General features: G+C 41.6%; 1 protein-coding gene across 2 annotated transcripts in view; it reads right to left on the bottom strand.

The window, feature by feature from the left end:
• The window catches only part of RBM25 (RNA binding motif protein 25), a 65815-nt gene that overhangs the window by 14765 nt on the left and 23725 nt on the right, over positions 1-27325 (bottom strand). Inside the window, exons 6-13 of one of the 2 annotated variants that reach the window (XM_008272101.5) lie at positions 23606-23766; positions 16299-16484; positions 14696-14749; positions 14395-14478; positions 10744-11030; positions 8269-8491; positions 8068-8157; positions 2634-2707 (exon numbers count right to left, since the gene is read on the bottom strand). In XM_008272101.5, the coding sequence (XP_008270323.1) occupies positions 2634-2707; positions 8068-8157; positions 8269-8491; positions 10744-11030; positions 14395-14478; positions 14696-14749; positions 16299-16484; positions 23606-23766 (1159 nt within the window). Of the gene's footprint in view, positions 1-2633; positions 2708-8067; positions 8158-8268; positions 8492-10743; positions 11031-14394; positions 14479-14695; positions 14750-16298; positions 16485-23283; positions 23389-23605; positions 23767-27325 lie in introns of those variants that run through there. The other variant, XM_089322302.1, reaches the window with a different exon arrangement.

The raw sequence follows: 27325 nt of genomic DNA, 5'->3' as shown, positions 1-27325 counted from the left end.
TCTACTTAGCAGTTCATATCTTGGAATGCTGAAGCTATGCACTGCCATTTCATGATTATAGTCTTCAATAATTTTTATTGATTTTGTGGCCTTTTCCAAATCAAATTAACATCTTTGGCATGTTTTCAATTTAACTTGCTAGTTCAAATCTTTTATTTTGGCTGTAGTGTATTGGATATAATCATATACTAAATGTCTTCATTAAACCTGCATCATGTCAAACACAAGACACATAAAAGGGTATTAAAACAATACCCTCAGAAAACTTTGTCTGAATGGAAGGTGTGGGGAAAAAACAACTTTATCATAAAGTCATAAATGCTAGAAAAGGAGTGGTTTAAAATGCCATAGAGCATAGGTGTTTGGCATCACAGTTGGAATGCCCACATAGCCTATCAGAGTGTCTGGTTTTAAGTAAAAGCTCTTTTCCTAATTCCAACTTCCTGCTTATGCACACCCTGTGAGGCAACAGGGAGTGACTCAAGTACTTGGCTTCATGCTCCCAACATGGAAGAATCACACTAGGTGCTCAGCTCCTGACGTCTGCCTGGCTAAGTTCTGGCTGGTACAGGATTTGGGGAGTACATTAGAGATCTCTCTGCCTTTCAAACAAGTCAAAATAAATAAACCTCAAGATGGCCCATGTCCTTGGGCCCCTGCACTCGCGTGAGAGACACAGAAGTTCTTGGGTCCTAGCTTCGGGTCAGCACAGCTCTGGCATTATACCCATTTGAAAAGTGAACCAGAAGATCCCTCCTCTTTTTCTCTCTCAACCTCTGCTTTTCAAATAAATAAATAAAATAATCTTAACAACAACAACAAAAACTCTCAGAACAGGAAAGAAAAGTAGAGAGCTAAGGAAAGGAAGCCATCACAACTCTCATCTCATAGTGACACAGCAATACAAAGAACCAGAACAGGTTGGGTGAGGGCAGGTCAGGTTACCTTTCTTTTTTCTTTTTCTTTCTTTTAGATTTATTAATTTACTTAAGAGGTAGAGTTACAGAGGGAGGGAGACAGAGAGGTCTTCCATCTGCTGGTTCACTCCACAACTGGCCGTACTGGCTGGAGCTATGAGAATCAGAAGCCAGGAGCTTCTTCCAGGTCTCCCAGGTGGGTGCAGGGGCCCAAGGACTTAGGCCATCCTCTACTGCTTTTTCAGCTCACAGTACAGAGTGGGATTGGAAGTGGAGCAGCCAGGAATTGAACAAGCACCCATATGGGATGCCGGGACTGCAGGTGGCGGCTTTTACCTGCTACACCACAGCACTGGCCCCTGCCCCCCCCCCTTTTGACAGGCAGAGTGGACAGTGAGAGAGAGAGACAGAGAGAAAGGTCTTCCTTTGCCATTGGTTCACCCTCCAATGGCCGCCGCACCGCGCTGATCCGATGGCAGGAGCCAAGTGTTTATCCTGGTCTCCCATGCGGGTGCAGGGCCCAAGCACTTGGGCCATCCTCCACTGCCTTCCTGGGCCACAGCAGAGAGCTGGCCTGGAAGAGGGGCAACCGGGACAGAATCCGGCGCCCGGACCGGGACTAGAACCCGGTGTGCCGGCACCGCAAGGTGGAGGATTAGCCTACTGAGCCGCGGCGCCGGCCCCCTTCTTTTTTGTAAGATTTATTTATTTTAAAGTCATAGTTACAGCTTATAGAGAGAAAGAAAGACACACACACACTCCGGGAGGGAGAGACAAAGAGACTGATGTTCTATCTGCCGGTTCACTACCCAGATGGCTAGGGCTAGGCCAGCCCAAAGCCAGAAGTCAGGCACTTCATTAGGGTCTTCCATGTGGGAGCAGGGGCCCAGGCATTCGGGCCATCTTCCTCTCCTTTCTCAGGTACATTAGCAGTGAGCTAGATCAGAAGTGGAGCAGCCAAGACTCAAACTGGTGCCCATAGGGGATGCTGGTGTCACATGCAGCAGCTTTATAAGGTAAGCCATAACACTGGTGGCCAGATAACTTTTTATTTATTTATTTATTTATTTATTTATTTATTTATTTATTTAGTTTTTGGACAGGCAGAGTGGACAGTGAGAGAGAGAGACAGAGAGAAAGGTCTTCTTTTGCCGTTGCTTCACCCTCCAATGGCCGCCGCGGCTGGCGCGCTGCGGCCGGCGCACCGCGCTGATCCGATGGCAGGAGCCAGGAGCCAGGTGCTTTTCCTGGTCTCCCATGGGGTGCAGGGCCCAAGCACCTGGGCCATCCTCCACTGCACTCCCTGGCCACAGCAGAGAGCTGGCCTGGAAGAGGGGCAACCAGGACAGAATCCGGCGCCCCAACCGGGACTAGAACCCGGTGTGCTGGCGCCGCTAGGCAGAGGATTAGCCTAGTGAGCCGCGGCGCCGGCCTGATAACTTTTAACCATTCTTTAAATTCTTGGAGGAGAAAACAACTCTAGATAGTCATAAAAATTATATTTCACTTGCAATAAAATATGGAACCTCATTTAAAACAGATAAAGAAAACAGCTCTCTTCCTTCTCCCAGAAAACTGTGCAGTAGTGGATCCAGGATGAAATGTGAAAATTTCCTGCTGGTATTGCACTTGATGAATGTGTATTATCTGGTATAGCAGGGAAAATGTGGTAATTAAAAGCTGAAGGCATGAGTTCATAAAGCAAGTTTCCTTTACCTGTAATATTTGGGATCATCTCTATCATCATCATAATCTTCTAAAAATTCTTTTAGTCGTTTAGCTTCTTTTGCCTTTGAGGAAATGAAGGATAAACTGTGTAAATTTAACATAGAAATCACTCAGTTGACCTCCCCCAACTCCCCTGGGAACAGATGCTTCTCGTCCACACCACTTGCACTTCATAGTTCTCATATATTTCATGCAATAAATGTGAATCACATTAAACGCTGTTTAGCTTTTACCTGCAAAACAAGGCAGCTTTAGGACTTAGCCATGAAATGAAAATAACACTAGCAAACAAAAACTGGAAGCTATCTTCCTATGTTTATTAATATTTTAAATTTCATTTTGTAGGCCAATTATGTTCTAAGTAGTTTTTATGAAATGTGAGATTAAAAATTTAAATCCTGTTTCTGGCTATCTTTAAAGTGATAGTAAATAAACCAAAGTACAAGGACCTCTCATTCCCATTTTTGGTATTTCAAATCCAACAACTATTACGAATGTTTTTAACTTATGTCTTATATCTAGTGATATCTAACCATAATTATATCAATACCACCATATCTATACACAAAGCAGATAACAGGTTTCTGACCACAGTTCCAATGTTACTCTACATGACTATAACCATCTATTCTTGAGCAAAACCCTCTAACCCCTGGCAGAGTTAGTGCTCTTTCTCTACAACCATTGTAAATATATCATAAAGGCTTATTCACACCCCTGAAACTAAGTAACTGATCTGACGATGCTGTTTACTTATTTCAAAACTGACTCATCACTCGTTCTTGTATATCCATTACTGAGCACAAGGCTGGCACACTAAAAATTCATCAATGAATCAAAGCAGATTGTCAAGGAGCAAGAATTACTTCAATTACTAAAATACAGACACACATGAAAACTTGTAAGAGATTTTCTCTAAAACTTTCAAACAAAAAATAACTACTAGGAAATTTTTGCCTAGTCAGGCAAGTTTTGTATTTGCTCATAGGAAGCAGAATCATTCAAGATGTTTATTCCACAGTGTTACCATTGTCTTGCTATTTTCTAATCTAGGCATGGAAGTTTCTGGGAGTTTATGGGAGCCAAAACCCTATTATTTTATTTTTATTTATTTATTTTTTTTGACAGGCAGAGTGCACAGTGAGAGAGAGAGAGAGAAAGGTCTTCCTTTGCTGTTGGTTTACCCTCCAATGGCTGCCGCGGCCGGCGCACCGTGCTGATCCGAAGGCAGGAGCCAGGTGTTTATCCTGGTCTCCCATGGGGTGCAGGGCCCAAGCACTTGGGCCATCCTCCACTGCACTCCCTGGCCACAGCAGAGAGCTGGCCTGGAAGAGGGGCAACCGGGACAGGATCCGGTGCCCTGACCGGGACTAGAACCCGGTGTGCCGGCCAAAACCCTATTCTTAATGATAAAATCCAAAGAAGTTTAAAATGATTTTGTGACATTAAATATCTAATATTTAGAAAATTCAACCACCATCTAGCTAGTGCTACATGCACCCTCTTGATTACTTACAAAAATTCCCTTTATGTGTCATGTTCAAAATCTATCTGGGGTCCAACACCGTGGCACAGCAAATAAAGCTGCTGCTTATTACAAACATTTATTAGAATTTTCTGCTTTATTACTGATTGTTCCTAAGCAATTGTTGTTCTTTTGGTCTAGTGTGACAGTATGGTCCTTGTGCTGAGGGAAGCAGTTCAGAGTTGCAAGAATAGATCATAGGCGCCAGCGCTGTGGTGCAGCAGGTTAAGCCATGGCCTGCAGTGACCGTATGGACGCCAGTTTGAGACTCAGCTGTTCCATTTCTGATCCAGCTCCCTCCTAATGCACCTGGGAAAGCAGAAGATGGCCCAAGTGCTTGGGCCCAAGCACCCATGTGGGAGACCTAAAAGAAGCTCCGGGCTCTGGCTTGGCCCAGTGCTGGTCATTGCAGCCATCTGGGGAATGCACCAGAAAATGGAAGATTTCTCTCTTTCTCTGTGTATGGATGGAAGATCACTCTCACTTTTTCTCTGTACCTCTGCCTGTCAAACAAATAAATCTTTGGGGGAAAAAAAAAAGCTATACGAAGAAGACTGCTAGCTTCAATGAAGTTTTCAGGAGAAGCATCTCCAAACTGTTGACCGAGAAACCTCAATAAAATCCTGGAAACACAGAATTTGGGGAACATACTACAGAAATAAACACTATGATAAAATATAACAACCTATGCTAATTGCTTCATTGCTAATAGTTCATCAACAGTATAAATTCAAAAAGCAAAATTCATTTTTATGATCATCATGTAGTTTTTAAAAAAGGACAACATGGTATCTAAGTAAAAGCAATTAATTCATCAACACTATGTCCATAACATTTTGATCTATTAAAAAAAGTTCTGGGGGCATGTGTTTGGCCTAGTAATTAAGATACCAGTTACAGGCCGGCGCCACAGCTCACTAGGCTAATCCTCCGCCTGCGGCGCCGGCACACCGGGTTCTAGTCCCGGTCGGGGCGCCGGATTCTGTCCCGGTTGCCCCTCTTCCAGGCCAGCTCTCTGCTATGGCCCGGGAGTGCAGTGGAGGATGGCCCAAGTGCTTGGGCCCTGCACCCCATGGAAGACCAGGATAAGTACCTGGCTCCTGTCATCGGATCAGCGCGGTGCGCCGGCCGCGGCGGCCATTGGAGGGTAAACCAATGGCAAAAGGAAGACCTTTCTCTCTGTCTCTCTCTCTCAGTGTCTACTCTGCCTGTCACCCAAAAAAAAAAAAAAAACAAAAAACAAAAAAACAAAAAAAAACCAGTTACAATTACAGGGCCAGCTATGTTGCACAGCGGGCTGCAACACTCAAATCTCATATTGGAACACTGAGTTTGAGTCCCTCAGCTGCCCCACTTCTGATCCAGCTCCCCACTAAAGTGCTTGTGAAGGTGGAAGATGGTTCAAGTACTTGGTTCCCTGCCACCCACTTAAGAAACCCAGATGGAGTTTCAGGCTCCTTGCTTCTGCCTAGCCTAGCCTCAGCTGTTGCACCAATTAGAGAGTAAAACAGCAGATGGAAGATTTTCCTTCTCTTTTACCCTCCTCCTTTCCTCCCCAACTCCTCTTAACTCTGCCTTTCAAATCAATAAGTAAATCTTTAAAAAAGAAAAATATACTAGTTAAGATTACAGTGTCTCACACTGAAATGCCTGAGGATTTATTATTGGTTTTAGCTCCTGATTCTAGTTTCTGCTAATGAGGGCTCCAGAAGGAAGAGGTGATGGTTCAAGTAACTGGGTTCTTGCCACCCACATGCCAGACCTGGATTGAACTATGGTTCCAATTTTGGGCTTGGCCTATCCCCAGCCATTGTGGGCATCTGGGGATTGCACCAATGGATGGGACCTCTTTGTCTCTCTGCTTTTTGAATAAGTAAATAAATAAATAAATTCCTTTCACCATATTAATTGTTTTATATAAGAACAGTTAAAAAAACTAACTTTGCAGATTTTTTTTTTTTTTTTTTAATTTACTTGATAGAGTTAGACAGTGAGAGACGGAGAGAACGGTCTTCCTTCCGTTGGTTCACCCCCAAAATGGCCGCTACAGCCAAAGCTACATCGATGCAAAGCCAGGAGCCAGGTACTTCTTCCTGATCTCCCACGCAGCTGCAGGGCCCAAGCACTTGGGCCATCCTCCACTGCCTTCCCAGGCCACAGCAGAGAGTTGGACTGGAAGAGGAGCAACTGGGACTAGAACCTGGTCCCCATATGGGATGCCAGAGCCGCAGACGGAGGATTAACCAAGGGAGCAACAGTGCCGGCCCCAAATTCTCTTAACTGTTATTGATTTTATTTGCTGGAAAAGCAGAGATAAAGAGATGGATGGAGAGAGCGAGGGAGGGATAGATGTCGCTCCCCCTCTTCGTGGAGGAACGACACTAAACCCTGCCTAGGCTTCATATCCGAGTCACGGCACCATTATGTCGCTCCCCGTCTTCGCGGAGGAACGACACTAAACCCTGCCTAGGCTTCACATCTGAGTCACGGCACCATTATGTCGCTCCCCCTCTTCGTGGAGGAACGACACAGGACCCTGTGCTGTTCTTTTGTCTGCTCGGCCCTCCCCGGGATTGCTGCTGGTTCTTCCCGGGTTGGCTACTGACCCTTCCACCTCCGTGGAAGGGCGGTTCCCCCTGCCACTTTCCCCACTTCCGCAGGGGAGCGGCACACCGCCGGCCGGCTCTCTCGGGGGCTGCACAGGTGTTCCTTCAGATAGATGTTCCTGGTGCATGTTGTCTCTCTCCTCCTTTATAGTCCTCTTCCACCAATCCCAACTCTGCTACCCACACGCCGAGTACGCTGCTCTCCAATCAGGAGCAAGTCCTACAGTTTATTGGTTGAACTGGAGGCAGCTGTGTAGAAGCTGTTACTCCCTTCTCAGCGCCATATTGTGGGAGAGCAGATGCATAGAATAAGTCTTAATTCCAGTAACTTAGTCTAGTCCGAGTTGCTCCCCACAATAGAGAAATGGGAGACAGACAGACAGAGATCTTCCATCCATTGGTTCACTCCCCAAATGCCTACATCTGGGGTTGAGAGAGGCCAAAGGCAGAAGCATGGAATTCCATCCTGGTCGCCTATGAGAGTGACAACAGTCAAAGTACTTGAACCATCAATCCTGGCTTTCCCAGGGACAATAGCAGGAAACTGAATCAGAAGCAGAACAGCCAAGACTCACACTGGCACTGTAATACATGAGAACTCTGATGGATTTTATCTGCAACCTTATAAAAGAGCCTGAGTCAGGGCCAGAGCTATATGGACACTGGTTTGAGTTCCGGCTCTCCATTTTTGATCCAGCTCTCAGCTATGGCCTGGGTAAACAGTACAAGATGGTCCAAGTCCTTGGGCCCCTGCATCCAATTGAGAGACCCCAGGGGAAGCTCCTGGCTCCAGATCTGCTAGGCTCTGGCCGCTGAGGCCATTTGGGGAGTGAGCCAGCGGATGGAAGATCTCTCTCTCTCTAATTCTGCCAAATAAATAAAATAAATCTTAAAAAAAGAGCTTGCTTTAGCTTGATAGTGCATTGGAAAAGTAGCCAGGACTCAAACCTGCAACAATACGGGAGGTGGGAGGTAGGAAACCCAAGTAGCAGCTTAATCTGCTGCATCATCACAATGCCAGTTCCTTGTAGATTTCTTAATAGAAGAATACTGTATAAATTTATGAATTATATTCATTTATGACACATTTCCTATCAAAATATATAAAAAATTTAAAAGCAAACATTTGTAAGAAATATTTTTGTGTACTTAAATTGTCTCAATATTGCTTGAAATTGAATAGAATTAAATTACCTAACAACTGAGAAGCCTCTATCAATTATAAAGTTATCTGTAGTTCAGAGTAACAAGGTGATCAGATTTTTAAATTTATTTTTAATCTAGAACTTACCATTTCTCTTCTCCTTTCTTCTTCTCTTTCAGCCTCCTTTTCATATTCTCGAGTTTTCTTCCGTTCTCTGATTTCCCAATTCTTAAGGCGCTAAAAAAGATCCCATGCTTTAGCACTTCATACAATGATTCTATAGTTCTACAAATTTTAACTTACCTAAGTGCACCAGGATTTAAAACTAAAATCACTTCCTCAATTTACCTCTTGATAAGCGGCTTCTTTCTCTCGGAGTTTTCTTTCAAGTTTTCTTCGTTCATATGCATCTTCCTCGTCTTCTTCTCGGTCCCGTTTCTTGTCTTTCTCTCTCTCACGCTCCCGTTCCCGCTCTCGCTCTCTCTCTCGCTCTCGTTCTCGCTCCCGCTCTCGTTCCCGTTCTCTCTCCCGTTCCCGCTCTCGTTCCCTTTCACGATCTCTGCTCTTTTCTCTATGTAAACAGAAGATTTTAACTCAGTCAGTCTTTGTGCTCCTCTAGACACACAGGAAAGAGGGGATACACACACCACAAAGCACTACTGGAAGCACTTCTATACTCATCAGAGAGAGACTGTGGGCCCAGCCTCAAATCCTGAACTATGCTCTGAAGTCAATGTTACAGTTAATTGTGTATCAGAAAACAAACCTAAATATATTTAAAGGATTAAAGAATGCCCTACAGTAAATTGAAATCCCAACTAATTACATAACAGTGTACAACAGGAAAAAACAAATTGCTAATTCTCCTCAAAACTACAAGACTAATAAGCATGTTGAAAATAATCAACCTCAAAACAAAAATCAACCTCATTAGTGATCAAGTAATATAGAAATCAAGAAATAGAATTTTGGCTTGCTAGGAAAGTTCTCAAATATTTAATTCAGAGTAATAAAACAAAATTGCAGGCCGGCGCCGCGGCTCAATAGGCTAATCCTCTGCCTTGCGGCGCTGGCACACTGGGTTCTAGTCCCAGTCGGGGTGCCGGATTCTGCCCCGGTTGCCCCTCTTCCAGGCCAGCTCCCTGCTGTGGCCCAGGAGTACAGTGGAGGCTGGCCCCAGTGCTTGGGCCCTGCACCCATGGGAGACAGGAGAAGCACCTGGCTCCTGCCTTTGATCAGCACGGTGTGCCGGCCGCAGCGAGCCGGCCGCAGCAGCCATTAGAGGATGAACCAAAGGCAAAGAAAGACCTTTCTCTCTGTCTCTCTCTCTCACTGTCCACTCTGCCTGTCAAAAAAAAAATTGCAGAATATATATTAATACTAAAAAGTATACTTAATTAAACATAAGTATACATATGAAATAATACAGTTCATTGAAACAAAAAAATTACACCCTGGTTAAATTCTCAGTAACAGCTTTATCAGGACAGGAAGAAAGAAAGGAATTTTAACGCCCACTGAAGACTGAGCACTGGACTTCCAGTTCCAGCAACACAGTAGATGGAGCAAAAGTAGAAATCCAAGTTTCTAAGAAACTGCAAAACAGTATGTGTATTTTAAAATTAGTCTATAAAAAGGATGAGTCTTCTTCTCTTTCCTCCTGCTCTCCTGTGCTTCGTTTGTTCATAACTGCTCTGCCCCTTTCCCAAAAAAGAAGAGATTCACCACATGAATTTAATCTAAGTAACAAAAGTTTTAAAATAAGTAAATCATGGGGCCAGTGCCATGGCACAGCGGGTAAAGCAGCCACCTGTAGTGCCTGCATCCTGTATGGGCGCTGGTTCAAGACCTGGCTGCTCCACTTCCCATCCAGCTCTCTGCTATGGCCTGGAAAGCAGTGGAGCATGACCTAAGTCCTTGGTCCCCTGCAGCTGCGTGCAGAAAAAGCTCATGGCTTTGGATTGGAGCAACTCTGGCCATTGCAGCTATCTGAGGAGTGAACCTGTGGATGGAAGACCTCTTTCTCTTTCTTTGCCTCTCCTCTCTGTGTAGCTCTACTTTCAAATAAATAATCTTTAAAAGGCAATCAATCAAGCTGGCTCTGCGGCTCACTAGCCTAATCCTCCACCTGCGGCACCAGCACTCCAGGTTCTAGTCCTGGTTGGGGCGCCAGATTCTGTACCGGTTGCTCCTCTTCCAGGCCAGCTCTCTGCTGTGGCCCAGGAGTTCAGTGGAGGATGGCCCAGGTCCTTGGGCCGTGCACCCACATTGGAGACCAGGAGGAAGCACCTGGCTATTAGCTTTGGATTGGCGCAGTGCGCCAGCTGCAATGCACTAGCCATAGCGGCCACTTGGGGGGTGAACCAACAGAAAAAGGAAGACCTTTCTCTCTGTCTCTCTCTCTCTCTCACTGTCTAACTGTGCCTGTCAAAAATAAATAAATAAATAAATAGCCAGAGAAGGTAAATGGTAGCAATCACAGGAAAAACTCAACACACCCGAGATAAAAGAAGTCAAATCAGAACCATTTCTCATTATATAGGACTCCAATGAAACAGCAACTAGGAAGAAAGCCCACTGGACCAGTGAGACAACAATCAAGTCTACACAAAGCAAGTGGACAGACAGTTGGTGTCCTGGGTTTCTGTAAATACTGGCTACAGAGAGAAATCAAAGAATTGAAAATTGCTACTTTCACCAACACCAACCATGCAAAGCCGGCCACAATCTGGAGTTAAGGAAATTCTCTATCAGAGATATGTGAGGGCTTCCCTGTGGTTTTACCAAAGCTATCAGAAGACAGTAACTTCTATGAAGCCTTACCTTGATCGACTCCGATCCTTATTTCGATCCGAGCTCCTTTCTCGATCCCGGTCACGATCTCTTTCTCGATCCCGATCTCGATCTCTTTCTTTGGTCCGGTCACGGTCCCTATCTCGTTCTCGTTCCCGCTCCCGTTCCTTCTCCTTCTCTCGTTCACGTTCTCTTTCCCTTTCTCGTTCCCGTTCTCGCCTTTCTCGTTCCCTTTCACGCTCCCTCTCTCTTTCTCTCCGTTCTTTCTCAATTTCCTGTCTTTCTTTTTCCTTTTTGCCTTTCTCTTCTTCCAGTTTCTAGAAACCAATAAAAGTACTTTTAGAGTTAACTCTGTAGCTCCAGTATTCAAGAGTTTCCCCGGCGCAATGCCCAATATTGGGAACAAAAACATCAAACCACTGATACTTTAATATTAAATATTTGTGGTTTTACTTGACAAATTAAACTGAAACAATCACAAGACTTGATAATTTCGTGCAAAACCATATACTCTACACAGACCAGGAATTTACAATCGTGAATTCTGGGAGACTGCATCAAGTGTGGATGGCCACTCAATGACTATGTGGAATGACCATGAAGAATGTGGTGGTTCATAGTTTCTAGAAATACAATTCATGGCTAATAATTCTATCCATTATGCATTTCTGTACATCAGTGGGACCACTGATAGCTATAACCGCAGACATCCCATTACCTAAGGACACCAGCTGAAGGTTTTAAAGGGAGGTGGAGGAGGAAAGTTGGTCACTGTAATGCAACTAAATAATCTGCCCTCTCGTGTGCCCACCCTCCAAAAGAAAACACACGCTGCATTCAGCCAAGATGTGCTTTACGGAGACGTTTACTCCCACCATTATGAGACTGACAGCCCACCAAATACAAATGGTTTCAAAATCATTCACTTCAAGCAAAGTGTACATTAATTGTAATATTTTCATTTAAAATATTTAAAAGCAATATATTTATGCCCATATGCCTGTAAAACAATCATATATTCACAATGATAAATCCATCCTTGGAAGGAACGATTGTATATTAACTTACAGATGCTGTGCTAGGACATGGATCGCCAACACTGGATTAACCTTGCCTACAAGCTATGTTTCTGGGAGGAAGAGCAAGTACATGGTTCACAAATAAACCAAATAACAAAGGCAGACCAAGTTTGTACCCTGACAAGATTACCAGTGTACCACACGGATTCTACACAACGTCAGAAAAAAATATATACCCCAAGCAGGTAAAACAAAGAAAGCCAATAAACATTTATTCCTTTGGTTCCATGTTTAGTTTCACTGAAATAAAATTTAAACTGCAACAATAAAATGTGCATTTTTCTTTTCTCAGTCATGTAAAGCATTTAAAACAACTTTAAAAAGCAATCTTACCTTTTAGACACTCTTTTTCTCTTCCTCATGGATCAGAGAACTGATAGAGGATTATGAAAGAAAAGCTAATGTATGAGAGATCAATATATTCAGCTGCTGTGCCAGTCTAAACCAAAGTAAAATGCAGGCAAAGCCAATACTGGATACATTGAAATTACAAAGGGCAAGATAAGAAATGTGAGAAAGAGGACAGAAACGAAAAGACTATTTACAGGGGTGAAATCTCATTTCTGAAACGGTTCTAACGGAATAAAAACTTTATATTGTAAAATGAGGCTAAACTACATAAAACTTACCTCAATGTCATACTATAAAGAAATGTATTTACTTCTGAGATAACAGATACTTACAGATAATTTTAGTTGTCCCAATATTAATTTCTTTTGTAGAAATCCTCAATTTTTTTACTCTTGCTTATTCACTATTCTACTTAATCTCTTATGCAAGCAGTAATTTGTTTCAGAACTCATTTTAAGTTTGGTTCTAAGTAAATGGGAAAATTAAGTGAATCTAGTCCATACTAAATATTTAAAGTTATTACATGCTATACATATATGCATCATGCACATATTTATATAGCATAAATGTGTATATTTTTAGAGTGATTGGAGAAACAGGAAATGAGGTGAGTCTAAATAAAAATGTAAGAAAATAATGAAGAGAAAGGACAGATTAAAAAAATCATAAATCTTACCTTATTCTCTCTTCAGACTCATCCGTGCTGTAAATGGACGCCCCCTGCCACGCTGATACCCTGACTGTGGTTATTTAATAAACTCAAACCAAAACATGCAAAGGTTCACTGAGCTCATTTTTGTTACTGGAGTTTCAAATATCCCCCATTAGCCATACCACCCAATACAAATAACTTTGTTTTTTGTTTTGGTTTTACTTTTAAAACACATTTTAGAAATTCGAAACATTTCCCCTCCAGTGAAATAATACTAAGGCAGTGAAATGCCTGACAGATCATCAGACTCCAAAGCAGAATATTTTGAATTTATTTGTTTTAAAGCATGATTTCCTCATAACCAATAAATGACAGGGTGGAACAAATAAAAACAAAAAGGGGGTAAACCACACACACAACTGTATACCATTTTTAAGCTTACTCAGCACTAAACGTAAACACTGAATCTAACCAAAAGTGTTCTCTAAAATGACTTTCCACACACCACCATTTTAATACTCAAACTGATTTTGGAAGAACTGCATGTGTTTACAGGCATATTTAATTCCTGAAGAAGCACATGTATGTGAGCGAGGGCTGGGCATCTGGATATTAAGTGTTCAGCAGCACTGATTCATTGATACTTGGCATTTTGAAAGCAATGAGAAAAAATAAGACTGATAGAAGAAAAAATGAATACTTGACACTTCACTAATCTCAGCCTCTGATTAAGAACCAGTAACATTTATTATCTCTAACATCAAAATACATTTCATGCAGTGTTTTCATTTCACCACCCATAAGCAATACTTTCAACACCAGCAAACATTTACAGATAGATGCACTGTCATTGAGAGAAGCTTTAAATAGGCAAAACTCGTGAGTGGGATTTACTATGCACAAATACCCATTTCCAAGCCAGTTACCCCTTTGCATATTTTTCTGAGGGGGCATCCATAAATATAATAAAAAACAGAAGCTCATACTTACATCCTATTCCTTGTTACTTTCCAAGCTGAGAGTTTCATCTTGCATTAGTCACCATATGATCTCTATCATAATGGTGGGGGTCAATGAATAGATTAGCTTTATGGGAATTTACAGTTCTTCCATGCATCTAAAATTTGGTAAGTCTGGTAACCACTGACCTACTTTTAAAAATCTCCCCCACTCAACCTAAATCTATACAAATATAAATCTTAAATTTTAATCTCAGCTCTAAAGAAAAAAGGTTTTCCTAAGATTAAATAACTGTTCCCCCAGAAATACACTACAGTGTATGTTATCCTGCTGCCCCCTTGAATCTAATTTAAATCTGATCTTGATGTTTATGTCGTAATCTAAAAATAAAATTAGCTTGTATTCATATTAAAGTGAGATGATTGCAGAGCAGTCAGTAACTGAAAAAGCTAAGCACAACATGTCAAGGACCACTTTAATATGGCATTGGTTTTCCGTTTCTTTGTTTCTATCTACATATCAAACCTACAAAAGGCATTTAAAATTATATTCTAAGGTAAGGTTGGTTTTTCTTGTCTGTTTGCTTTGGATTCTGTAAAAAGTCTAGATTGGTATCAAGTGAAAAAACAAGAATACTACCTTGTGTGTGTCTCTGAATTTGCTGATCTCTCGGGATATCAAGTCTCTTTTGTCTTCTTCCATTTCTATAGCATTTATATCCTCCTAAAAGAAAAAGGCAACAGGAAGGAATGAATACAGATCAATCTGTATCAATTTGAAAAATTAAAGATAGATATTTCACATGAGTCTTATAAAATATGAGTAATCAGAACATTTATAATAATAACTCTAACAATCTAAGGTTAGTGAAAAATCAGATAAACAAGAATCTGGGCAGCAGTAAACACTGGTATTCCCAACGCCCACAATTTAAACAAACCTTAGTGATGAGTGGGTAAGGGATCAGCGGGGCCACTGGGAATCTACGAAAAATCTGCGAAAAAATACACAAAGATTTTTTTCAAAAACAACAAAACAGCTTATATCACTCTGAAATTCAGTACCTGCAAGTTTATACTGTAAACAACACAATAACTGTATGTCGCACTCTCTTTACAACCCCTCCAGGTACCTACACCCACTTCTCCCTCCAACACCCCCAAACAAAAGCCTAAGGGTGGGGGGGGGGTCTCACAGTAGCAGAGTCTTTTCTGTGATCTTCTCCAAGATACAGTAAACAATCACCAACAAAATTTATCTATAATTCCTACCAGAGGACAAGATTTCACTGATTTGCTGTCTATCTGTTTTTCGCCTTTCCCAATGATGTGGGAAGAACAGCAACAAACTCTACAAGGCGACATGATCCTATTCTTGACTGACCTCATTGCATCTCACTACACAGGGTTTTGTGGCCAAACAAGGAAGAATTAAACCAAGTGAACCTGAAGATGGTCTTAAAAAGGTACTGAAACCCCAAATAGTACAAACCACTAATCAACCCTTGCTAACTAAATATGACACATACAATTTATAGTACTCTTCCATAGCTTACAAGAGGGTACTTTAAAAAGTTCAGGGAAAATGAAATTATGTTTATTTTACTGCAAAAATGTGAAATCATGCAGGTTTTGTGGTAACAGCCATTTTCCATGAACTTTTGGAAGAACTTTCATACAAGCATATAAAATACTTCCAATTTTTTTAAAAGACCATTTATTCCCCGTAATTTCTCTAAGTTTAATCAAAAGAGGCAAATCCAAGAACCACCTTCTTTCTATGTAGATTCCCTAATCTTCCATTAAATTAGCCTGGCAAAAAAAGTTGGTATTCAGTTCCCTGGGGTGGAGCACTTCATCTTGCACTGCTCTTTCAGGGTTCTCCCACTGGATGTTAACTGCATTACTGACAGGGTTTCTAACAAGACAAGATTGTCTAACCGAAAGGCAGCTAAAAAGAATGGGTGAAAACCTTCAATGTCTGAAGCCTGGCTTCCTGCTTAGAGCAGAGGCAGAAATATCAAAATTAGGGGATAATGTAAAACAAGGCCAGATTGTTATGGTAAAAAATAAATGAATCTTACTTACTTCTTAATATCAGTTCCTACTCATTATTATTGAAGCTTTTTGTTTGCTTTGCTTTAAACTAAATTCAACCCACATTTAAGTGTAAGTCGCCACACCAGTGTATTTCAAACATAGAAAACAGGCATGCTTTGGTTAAAAATATAAGAAGCTAGCTGAGAAAACAATCAAAATTATGATAAGGTGAAATATTTATCTCTACATCTACTCTTTAAATATATATTTTATGGTATCTTTTCGTGGCAATAAAATATTTAGTATTTTTAAAGAACATCCCACAAGTTAAGTTTACCTAAAATAAACGAGTTTAAGAGAATCAAACTTTCCCTTTCAACTTGCACATTACTGTAAGACTACTCATACGGTTTTCTCTTCCAAGCTAAAATGTAATCAAAGCATAAGAGTTGTCACACTATAAAAAACAAACTGCAGGAATGACTGTGCTATCAGAACACATACGTCCTCCTTCTTTTCCTTCTTCTTCTTTCTGGGGTGAGAGTCAGATTCCTGTGAGGGGGCATTTAGCTCACTGGAGTATTCACGAATTAAAACTTCAATGGCCCCTTTAATCATCTGATCTCTTCTTTTTGTTTCTTCATCTAAGGCTTCTTCATCATCATTAGGGGCAGTTTCTGGCCTGGCATTCTTAAAATAAGAAAGCAAATTCAAGGGGAAAAAAAGAAAAATCAAACAAAGTAAAAATAATTTTAATAGACGGGTTAATAAACAAATACGTTTTTTCCAAATATCTCCAAAGTCCTAGTAAACATGGGGTTACATTTGTTTTCAACTTCACAAAACTAAACTTCATTTGTTTTACTTAGTTTCCTGAGATACCTGTATTTTTCATCATCTTTGTTTTCTTCGCTTAATTGCTGAAGTCTTGGCCCCTTACCAGCGAAAAAAGTATTAAATGGAAGCTTTAGCACACTATACAAAACATTTGAAAGCTTTCACAACTGGTTTCTGACAGTCTTGATTAATAGCTTCACGAACTAATGATAATTACTAATTCTTGCAATCAGATAATAAAGTTGAAAATTTAGCTATGTGATAAAAGCAAATTATAATTTTAAAATATGCTATGCAAAATGAGCAAAAAGTATGCATTGGTTAAATAAACATATACCAAATTGTAAAAACCAGAAATATCAGGAGAGGAAACAATGACTTTTGTTTTTCTCTCAGCTTTCTGCAATTTGTATAATGGAGAAATATCACTTATACAAACCACATACTCCCTGTGGTGTGTACATGTAACATTAAAAAAAATAAAACACATTATTTATATAACAGATAGCCATTTGAAAGAATTGATGGCTAACTGTGCCTCTGACAAAAACAATACTGTCTTCTAATGTGCCACTAATCTCTTGTCTGTTTTATTCTAAGTCCCCAGGTTATAGGGTTAATGCAATTCACACTACAAAGAAAATTTACACAATTTCAAAACTCCTCCTTAGTCTATTCTCAATTCCTTTTTAGTCAAAACACAGGAAAGGATAAAAATATGAAAAAACAGCAACAAGATAAACATAAAAGAAAAATATATACAAACTTTGTTCTAATTTGAAATAGACAAATATTCTATGCTACATGCCTGCTTTTGATCACAATACATGCAATTGTTTAGAAGTAGTTACATGCCTTGTGACTCCTTTACAATAGCAAGGATTTATTTGAAAGTCAGAATTACACAGAGAGAAGAGAGGCAGACAGAGAGAAAGAGAGAGAGAAAGTAAAGGAGGGAGGGAGGTCTTTCATCCGCTGGTTCACTCCCCAATTGGCTGCATCGGTTGGAGCTGTGCTGAAGCAAAGACAGGAGCCAGGAGCTTCTTCCAGGTCTCTCACATGGGTGCAGGGGCCCAAGGACTTGGGCCATCTTACACTGCTTTCCCAGGCCACAGCAGAGAGCTGCATCAGAAGTGGAGCAGCTGGGACTCGAACCGGCACTCATACGATGCTGGCATCCTGTATGGGCACTGATTTGTGTCCCAGCTGCTCTACTTCCAAGCCATCTCCTTGCTAATAGCTTGGGAAAAGCAGCAGAAGATGGCGCAAGTGCTTGGGCACCCATGTAGGAGACCTGGAAGAAGCTCCTGGCTATTGGCTTCAGTCTGGCCTAGTCCTGGCCATTGTAGCCATCTGGGAAGTGAAGCAGTGATGAAAAATTCTCTCTCTGCCTCTTCCTCTCTAACTGTTGACTTTCAAGCAAATAGATAAATCTTTAAAAAAAGAAAAGAAAAGAAAGAGTGGCTGGCACTGTGGTGTAGCGGGTTACAGCCTTGGCCTGAAGTGACGGCATCCCTTGTGGGCATGGGTTCTAGTCCTGGCTGCTCCTCTTCCAATCCAGCTCTCTGCTGTGGCCTGGGAAAGCAGTAGAAGATGTCCCAAGTCTTTGGGCCCCTGCACCCGCATGGGAGACCCGGAAGAAACTCCTGGCTTTGGATCGGAACAGCTCTGGCCTGGCATAGACCAAGTGGTACATTTGTGGCAAACTGGGGAGTGAACCACTGCCTGAATGAACAAAATGAATGAATGAATGAATGAATGAATAAATAAATCCACGTTGTGGCACAGCTGGTAAAAGAGCTGTCTGCAGTGCCTCATCAGTTCTAGCTGCTCTACTTCCATTCTAGCTCTCTGCTATGGCCTGGGAAAGCAGTGGAAGATAGTCCAAGTCTTGGGCCCCTGCACCGTCATGGGAGACCTGGAAGAAGCTCCTTGCTCCTGGCTTTGGATCAGCCCAGCTCCAGCCATTGCGGCCATATAGGGAGTGAACCATCAGATGGTCTCTCTCTGCCTTTGCCTCTCTATAACTCTGCCTTTCAAATAAATAAATCTTAAAAAAAATAAAAATATCAAGCAGCTAGGGTAGGCATTATAGTTAAAACCACTGCTTAGGATGTCCACACCCTTTATCAGAAAGACTGGGATCAAGTCTAACATCAGCTTTCTGCTAATGTGTACCCTGAAAGGAAGAAAATTCTCCCAGTGTCTCGGTTCCTGGCACCCAAATGGGAGATTCTGACTTTAGCCTGACCCTGCCCCCCTGGCTTTTGTGGGCATTCTGGGAGTGAGCCAGCAGATGGCAGATCTCTCTCTCTCTCTCCCCCATCTCTCATTCTCTGCTGCTGTGTTTTTAAATAGACAAATATTAAACGAGAAAGGAATCACCTACTCTGTCTCTGGCATATTCCGTACATTCTGAATTCCTCTCCTTGAGCCTTGTACATCCAGCATAGGGAAGGACAGAAGCAAGCTTGTAAATCCAATTCTAGTCATATAAAAACACAAGCCAGTGTTGCTGTGCTGTGGGTTAAGCTGCCACCTATAATGCCAGCATTCCATTTTTGGGCACCAGTTTGAATCCCAGCTGCTCTGCTTCTGACCCATCTCTCTATTAATATGCCAAGGAAATCAGCAAATGGCCTGAGTACATGGGCCCCTGCTATCCATGTAGGAGACCTAGCTGGAGTTCGAAGCTCCTGGCTTCTGGGAGTGAACCATGGGATAAAAGATTTATTTCGTTTTCTCTCCCTCCATGTGGCTCTGCCTTTCAAATAAATAAATAAATCTTAAAACACACACATACAAAACAGCCATTGATTATCACCGCTGTTATAAACCAAAACTTAAATATCAGTATGGCTTTTTTACCTGAATTAGGAATAAAGCATCTGGAATGAACTAATGCACATCATAACCTACATTTTTAGAAGGTAAGCTTAGCAGCTTAAACTTTTTACCTTACGATAATAAAAAGAAAAAAAAAAAAGTGATACATCATGGAAGGAGCAGACTTCTCACTGAGAGACACCATTCTATAGGCTGGCAAAAGTGTTCTCTAAAGCTCTACCACTGAAGCCTCACTCATAACCGATCTCTTGATTTCTAGTCCCCTCCTCCCAAACTTCAGAAACCAAAAACTTTTCAGCAATACTGGGGAATGAAAGGCTAAGGTTTTAGGGATACCAGAGAGAGGTTTACAGAAACCAACTGATTATCTGGTATTTGTATGTGGTCCACTTAAGCAGCTCTTTTCAGAGGACTGAAAGCCTCCACAGTAAAGTAGTTAGTTGTGAAGCTGTTGAACAGCTCTTCTGGGCTCACTCTTGGACATTCACTTCTAGAGTCCGAAACAAAATCCTTTTCAGGAACTTAAACAGACACTGAGTTTTGCGAAAATAAAGACTCAACCAGATTAATTTCTAGGCAAAGATGTGAAGATGTTCAGCCAGACTATCTGTCCACTATTGGCTCATACCAAAAAGAATTTATCTATATGTACTTATAACACTTTTCAGATTTCATTACTGAATATATGGTTAACAATCACTACTTCCATCAGTTAATAAAATATTGTTAGATAGTACACAGTACTGTACTGTACATAGCAGATATCCTGTACTGTGACTGCTGGACAGCAAAAAAAGCAATAGGAGATGGCCTAGATCTACATGGCTACCTCAAATAAAATACTTTTACTAAAGGTAAGAAATGGAACGAAAAATAAAAATTTGATCTGCAAATTAAAGCAAAAACTTACAATCAACTTGTTGAAAAGGATTTTGCAAAGGCACATAATTCCTCTAAAAGGTCTAGACCATAAAAACAACAACAACAAAAAATATCACCTCCTACTCCTCAACAAACTCCTGTTCCTTTTCCAGTCAATCACAGCTATGTAAACAATTACGTTCTTCCTTCTGCCTTGGAGTCAGAGAGAAAGCCTGAAAACCAAGTAGCTCACAGGGTTCTCAACATCTCATTCTTCTACCTAAATTACTGCTTTCTCATTACTCCAACTAAACAGTCACAGAAAAAACAACAAGCACCATCTCATAATTTATTCTGAAAAATCATAGCACAAAAACGCTGAAGAAACTACTCCATGCTTTCTTTGAACAGTTACCAGAAAAAAATTCTGAAAATTTGTCTGACACTTTTATTTGGATTTAATTTTCATTTTTAAAAATAACTTATCTTTCAATTCCATTTTCCATGATTTTTTTTTTTTTTTTTTTGACAGGCAGAGTGGACAGTGAGAGAGAGAGAGAGAAAGGTCTTCCTTTGCCGTTGGTTCACCCTCCAATGGCCACCGCGGCCAGTGCGCTGCAGCCGGCACACTGCGCTGATCTGATGGCAGGAGCCAGGTGCTTCTCCTGGTCTCCCATGGGGTGCAGGGCCCAAGCACCTGGGCCATCCTCCACTGCACTTCCCTGGCCACAGCAGAGAGCTGGCCTGGAAGAGGGGCAACCGGGACAGAATCCGGTGCCCTGACCGGGACTAGAACCCGGTGTGCCAGCACCGCAAGGCGGAGGATTAGCCTAGTGAGCCACGGCGCCGGCCTCCATGAACTTTTAAAAGTTTATCTTTTTTATCTAAAAGGCCAAGTGACACAGAGAGAGAAAAGCAAGGGAGAAAAAGACAAATCTTCCACCCACTAATTCTAATGCCCACAAAAGCCAGGGCAGGTCAGGCTGAAACAAGGAGCCAAAACTCCATCTGCATCTCCCACGTGGGAGGCAGAAACCCAAATACTTAAGCCATCATCTACTGCCTCCCAAGGCCTGAACTAGCAGAAAAGCTGGATCAGAACAGATCTGGGACTCAAACCCATGGAATTCAATACCATGCATGTCCTACTGCATCGAATGCCAGCTCCTGCTTATTTATTGTTTTTAAGAGGTTAAGGCAATTCTGTTTTGATATAATTTATAATACAGAAAAATTGTATTTTATTCTTTCTTCATTAACTTGGGTAAGGGTAACAAGACTAAAAGATGGATCAATATAACCACAACTACTGGTGAGTAAATGTTTTATTCTTCCTATGGCTAACACACCGTCCTATGTACTAGGGAGTTACCTGAAGAAAGAGACATCTGTGAACTCACTGCCCTTTAAACTTGTAATCAGAGATGAGAATGTGACTGGATACAAGGCATTGAGACACAGATACTAGGGATCTTCAAAAAATTCATGGAAAATGCATATGAAAAAACTGCATGGTTTTCAGAAGTCATTTGTACCACAATAAATCTTATGATTCCATTTCTCCATGAACTGTCTAAAGCACCTATGTATTACACAGCAGGCTAACATACAGCAGTAAAATCTGTTTTATACGGGAAGAGATCCAGACTTATCTGGGTGGATTTAATTCTTCCAAAAGGACCTGAGGGAAGTGTTGATGAAGGTTGTAATGAATCAAGAGAATTATTAATTATAGCTCAATGGATAGAATTTCGGGGGCTGGTGCTATGGAAAGTGGGTAAAAGCAGCCATCTGCAGTACTGGCATCCCAGTGCTGGGCTTCAGATCTGAAGCCAGGAGCCAGAGCTTCTTCCAGGGCTCCCACGCAGGTGCAGAGGCCCAAGGACTTAGATCATCTTCCACTGCTTTCCCAGGCCATAGCAGAGAGCTGGATCGGAAGTGGAGCAGCCGGGACATGAACCAGCGCCCATATAGGATGCTGGCCTGCAGATAGTGAGTTTACTCGCTATGCCACAGTGCCAGCCCCTCAATGGATAGAATTTCAACAAGGAGTTTGCATGGGCAATAAGGGCCTGAGATGTCAGCAAAACAATCAGTGTGGATACAGGGGAGGAGATTGAAGAGAAAACTTAGAAGGATGGATTGGAGTAAGCCTAGAATGGAGTACTAAGGATATGTAATTTATTCTGTAAGAGATCTACAACCATGAAGGATGTGTTTACAATAATGAGCAGAGATTTAAGGTGATTAGATTTACGGTATGGATGAACAGGAAGTATTAACAAGTGAAACGAAACAGGGAAAACAAAGTATTACCACAAGTCTAAGGAAAGATGTGATTAAGTAGAAAAATAAAAACTGTTTGAATTTAATCCTGATTCTATGAAACAAAACTTCACATTACAATTAAAACTATATTCACCCAAACACAGAAAAATGTCCACAAAAACACGTAACTAAAATGTTCACAGTGGTTACTTATAGTTATGGGATTTTGCGTAGTATTTGATTCTTTTTATACACTTTAGTTTACTGGGATGGGGTCATTTTATAAAATTAAGCAGAGATCAGAAAGTCATTTTTATTTTGAAAGATAACAAATGCTTGATGAGAGCAAAAGGTTATTTTGGTTTTATTTTTGTTGGAACAGGAAACCAATAATAAATCTATCTTGCATCTGTTCAGCTTGAGGTGCCAAAAAGGAACCCCAAAATCAGGGAAAATATACTCAAGTTTTAGCCGTGTTTTGTTTTTTTTGAGAAGGGGCAATAATACATATATTACAACACACCACACAAAAGTATCCTTTGACAGTACTTAGTATAACCTTAATAAAGCAATCCAGCTGAGAAAGTAAGATTTTCATTCATTTTGGAATCTCTGCACTTTTAAATGAGACAGCAACCAATAAAAACTACGTAGGTTAAATATATTTTGTACTTACTTACAAAGCTGCCTTAATGAATTAGTTCTGTTTGGAATAGTCAGTACCAGTGTTTTCTCTGGCAAGTTAACCTTGTCCAGCCTCCCTTACTACCTTCATCCCAACCTGGAACAAGCAAATCAACAGTCACCCACCCACTGTGGGTAGATAAAGACTTAAAAGAACTACAAACTATAAAACACTCTCCTGCATTTGAACCACAAGTACATATTACAACAGTGATGACCTTGTGAAGCCTTATGTTAAAGTTGCATACAGTGAGAAGTCTTTATGTTCAAACAGCACAGCCAGCCTAGGATAGATAACACTACAGAAAACATACCCCATTGGAAGCTTTCTTCTTCGCTTTCCATTCATCTAGTTGCGCCTTTGTCTTTGCATCAACTTTAACAAGCAGCTTCTTCTCTCCAATCTGCAGGTCATGCAATAATCTGAGTGCTCGAAGTGTAGATTCAGGCTCCTTATACTCACAGAATCCAAAAGCTAGAAAAGGATGTAAAGAATGAATGGCAATATCAATGGAATTATGAAAGATTAAAAGATATAGACAGGCTGGTGCTGTGGCGTAGCGAATTAAAGCCACGGCCTGCAGCGCCAGCATCCCATATGGGAACCAGTTCGAGTCCGGACTGCTCTGCTTATGATTCAGCTCTCTGCTATGGCCTGGGAAAGTAGCAGATGATGGCCCAAGTGCTTGGGCCCCTACAGGTGCATGAGAGACCTGGAAGAAGCTCCTGCCTCTGGATCTGCTCAGCTTTGGCCATTGCAGTCATTTGGAGAGTGAACCAGTGGATGGAAGACCTCTGTCTCTCACTCTCTGGCTCTACCGCTCTCTGTAACTGACTTTCAAATAAATAAAATAAAACTTAAAAAAAAAAAAATACATTTAGGGCAGCACTCAGGCACTAGGCTAATCCTCTGCCTACGGCGCTGGCACCCTGGGTTCTAGTCCCAGTTGGGGCGCCAGAGTCTGTCCCGGTTGCTCCTCTTCCAGTCCAGCTCTCTGCTGTGGCCTGGGAAAGCAGTGGAGGATGGCCCAAGTGCTTGGGCCCTGCACCCACACGGGAGACCAGGAGGAAGCACCTGGCTCCTGCCTTCGGATTGGCGTAGCAGCCATTTGGGGAGTGAACCAATGGAAGGAAGACCTTTCTCTCTGTCTCTCTCTTACTGTCTAACTCTGCCTGTTAAAAAGTATATAAAAAAAACAGCAAAGAAAATCACTGCAGATCAAATATTATAATATAAAGACTACTCAAACTGTCACTTCACTTGAGTCCTTCTATTACCGAAAATAATCATTTATTTATTTCACTTTCAGCACTCTCAAGCAATCAAGGGGTGAGGGGAACAAGGGAAAGAAAGAAAAATTTCAAAGACATATACACCTGCTGTTTATCAGATGTTCTAACAAATATTTAGCAGAGATGGCAGGTGTTTGGCACAACTTTAAGACCCCAGTGGAGATTCCCAGAATGCTTGGTTTGAATCCCTATACTTTTTTTTTTTTTTTAATGATTTTTCTTGAAAGGCAAAGTGATGGAGATAGAGGAAGAGAAAGAGACAAAGAGATCTTCCATCCACTGGTTTCCTCCCCAAATAGCTAAAATGTCGAGGGCCGGGCTAAGTTGAAGTCAAGAGCCAGAAGCTTCATCTGGGTCTCCCAAATAGGCAGAAGGGGCCCAAGTACTTGAGTCATCTTCCACAGCTTTCTGGAGTCATTAACAGTGAGCTAGATCAGAAATGGAGCAGCCCAGACTCAAAATAGCATTACAGGCAGCAGCATATCCTGCTCAACCACAATGCTGGCCCCCAGAGACCCTGTTCCACTTTCAATTCATTTCCTGCTAATGCACACCCTAGCAGGCAGCAGGTAATGATGGCTGAAGTATCTGGCTCCCCGTCAACCAAGCAGGCGATCCAGACTAAGATCTGAGTTCTTGGCTTCAATCTGACCCATTCCCAGCTGTTGCTGGCAGTTGAGAAGTAAGCCAAATTTCTCACCACCTTTCAAATAAATAAAAATAAATGAAGCCACTGCTTGGGATACCCATGTCAGGCATGACAGTGCCAGATCAAGCCCTGCCTCTTCTTCCAATGCAAATTCCTGGGAATGTGCCTGAAAGCTGTAAGATGATGGCCTAAGGACTTAGGCCCCTGCTATTCATATGAAACGCTGAGTTCCTGGCTTCTAGATGCTAACTGGCCCACCCCTGGCTGTTGCAGGCAGTTGGGTAGGGAACTACCAGATGGAAAGTTTCTTCTTCTTTTTTTGTCATTCTGCTTTTCAAACAGGGGCAGGTGCTGTGGCGCAGTAGATTAAGCCACAAATTGCAACTCTGACATCCCATACTGGAGGGCTGGTTCAAGTCCAGGTAAAGGACTGGGGAAGCAACAGAAATTGTCTGAGTACTTGGGCCCCTGTCACCAGCATGAGAGACCGAGATGGAGCCCTGGACTCACAGCTTTAGCATGGCCCAGCACCAGCTTTTGTGGCTGTTTAAGCAGATGGAAGATCTCTCTCTCTGTCCCTGTCATTCAAATAAACAAATCTTCAAAATAAATTAAAAAGTAAAAACTAAAACGAAAAAATGTAGTAGAATCAATTAATTTCATGACAAAAATGATTATTTCCTGAATTTATTCCACTGAGATTTCTTAGCTACAAACAAGAACAGACTATTTTAAGCTGATAAAGCATTTTACAAATCTGACATGTTGAATTAGAGAAGCAATGACCTTTCATCTTAAATATAAGTCTATTTTTTCTGAGTCTATTTCATTTTGTAGTCAATCATTAATTTTTTAAAAAGATTTATTTGAAAGCCAGAGTTACAGATAGAGAGACAGAGAAAAAGGTCTTCCATCCACTGGTTAACTCCCCAAATGGCCAGAACAGCTGAAGCTGAGCCAACTGAAGCCAGAAGCCAGGAGCTTCTTCTGGTTTCCCAAGCAGTGGTTAAGTCACTTCTTGGGATGCCTGCACCCCTTACCTCCCCTATTCCCAGGCCAGGAGCCAGGTGCTTCCTCCTGGTCTCCCATGTGGGTGCAGGGTCCAAGCACTTGGGCCATCCACCACTGCCCTCCTGGGACAGAATCCGGCGCCCCAACCGGGACTAGAACCCGGGGTGCCGGTGCCACAGGCGGAGGATTAGCCAAGTGAGCCGCGGCACTGGCCTAAATCAGAGATATTAAACTTAAAAAGAGCAATCAAAAAACTGAAAAAGAAAAATCAATGAAGATCAGTGTCTGCTAATAATAATTCATAGAATTAAAAAGGAGAGAACGATCCAACATGAGAAGAAGGACAAAGAGCAGACCCATAGAATGGCAGATGTCCTAGACAGCACTCTGGCTCAGAATCAGCCCTTAAGGCATACGAATCAGGCTAAAAAGCCATGATAGTTTCTCAAGCATGGAAAGCCAAAAAAAATGACCTAAATGAAAGATGTCTGAGTGAGATCCCAGTGAAAAGAACAGGCCATCAAAGAAGGAGGTACCTTTCTCTGAAGGGAGGAGAGAACTTCCACTTTGATTATGGCCTTGTCTAAATAAGGTTGGAGTTTGTGAACTCAAGAGGCTTCCATAGCCTTGGCAGCTCACGACAAGAACCTCAGGTGATTACTGACGTCATAAATAATAGTGTCAGTTGTTAAATCAACAATGGGAGTCACTGTGCACTTACTCCCCATGTAAGATCTCTGTCCTTAACATGTTGTACTATGAGAATTAACAGTAAAACTAGTCCTCAAATAGCACTTTATATTTTGTGTGTCTGTGTGGGTGCAGACTGTTGAAATGTACTAAGTATGTACTAAGCTGATCTTCTATATATAAAGATAATTAAAAATGAATCTTAATTAAGAATGGGATGGGAGAGGGAGTAGGAGATGGGATGGTTGCGGGTGGGAGGGAGGTTATGGGGGGAAAAGCTGCTATAATCCAAAAGTTGTACTTTCAAAATTTTTATTTATAAATAAATGTTTTCTAAAAAAAAGAAAAAGAAAATCAAATCTAAATATGTGTAATGACACAACCACAGAGG

The sequence above is a fragment of the Oryctolagus cuniculus genome, chromosome 20, assembly GCF_051225735.1.
Source record: "Oryctolagus cuniculus isolate XC-2025 breed Fujian yellow rabbit chromosome 20, ASM5122573v1, whole genome shotgun sequence".
Lineage (NCBI taxonomy): Eukaryota > Metazoa > Chordata > Mammalia > Lagomorpha > Leporidae > Oryctolagus > Oryctolagus cuniculus.
Note: the sequence above shows the minus strand (reverse complement) of the source record. Positions and strands in the feature narration are given on the sequence as shown.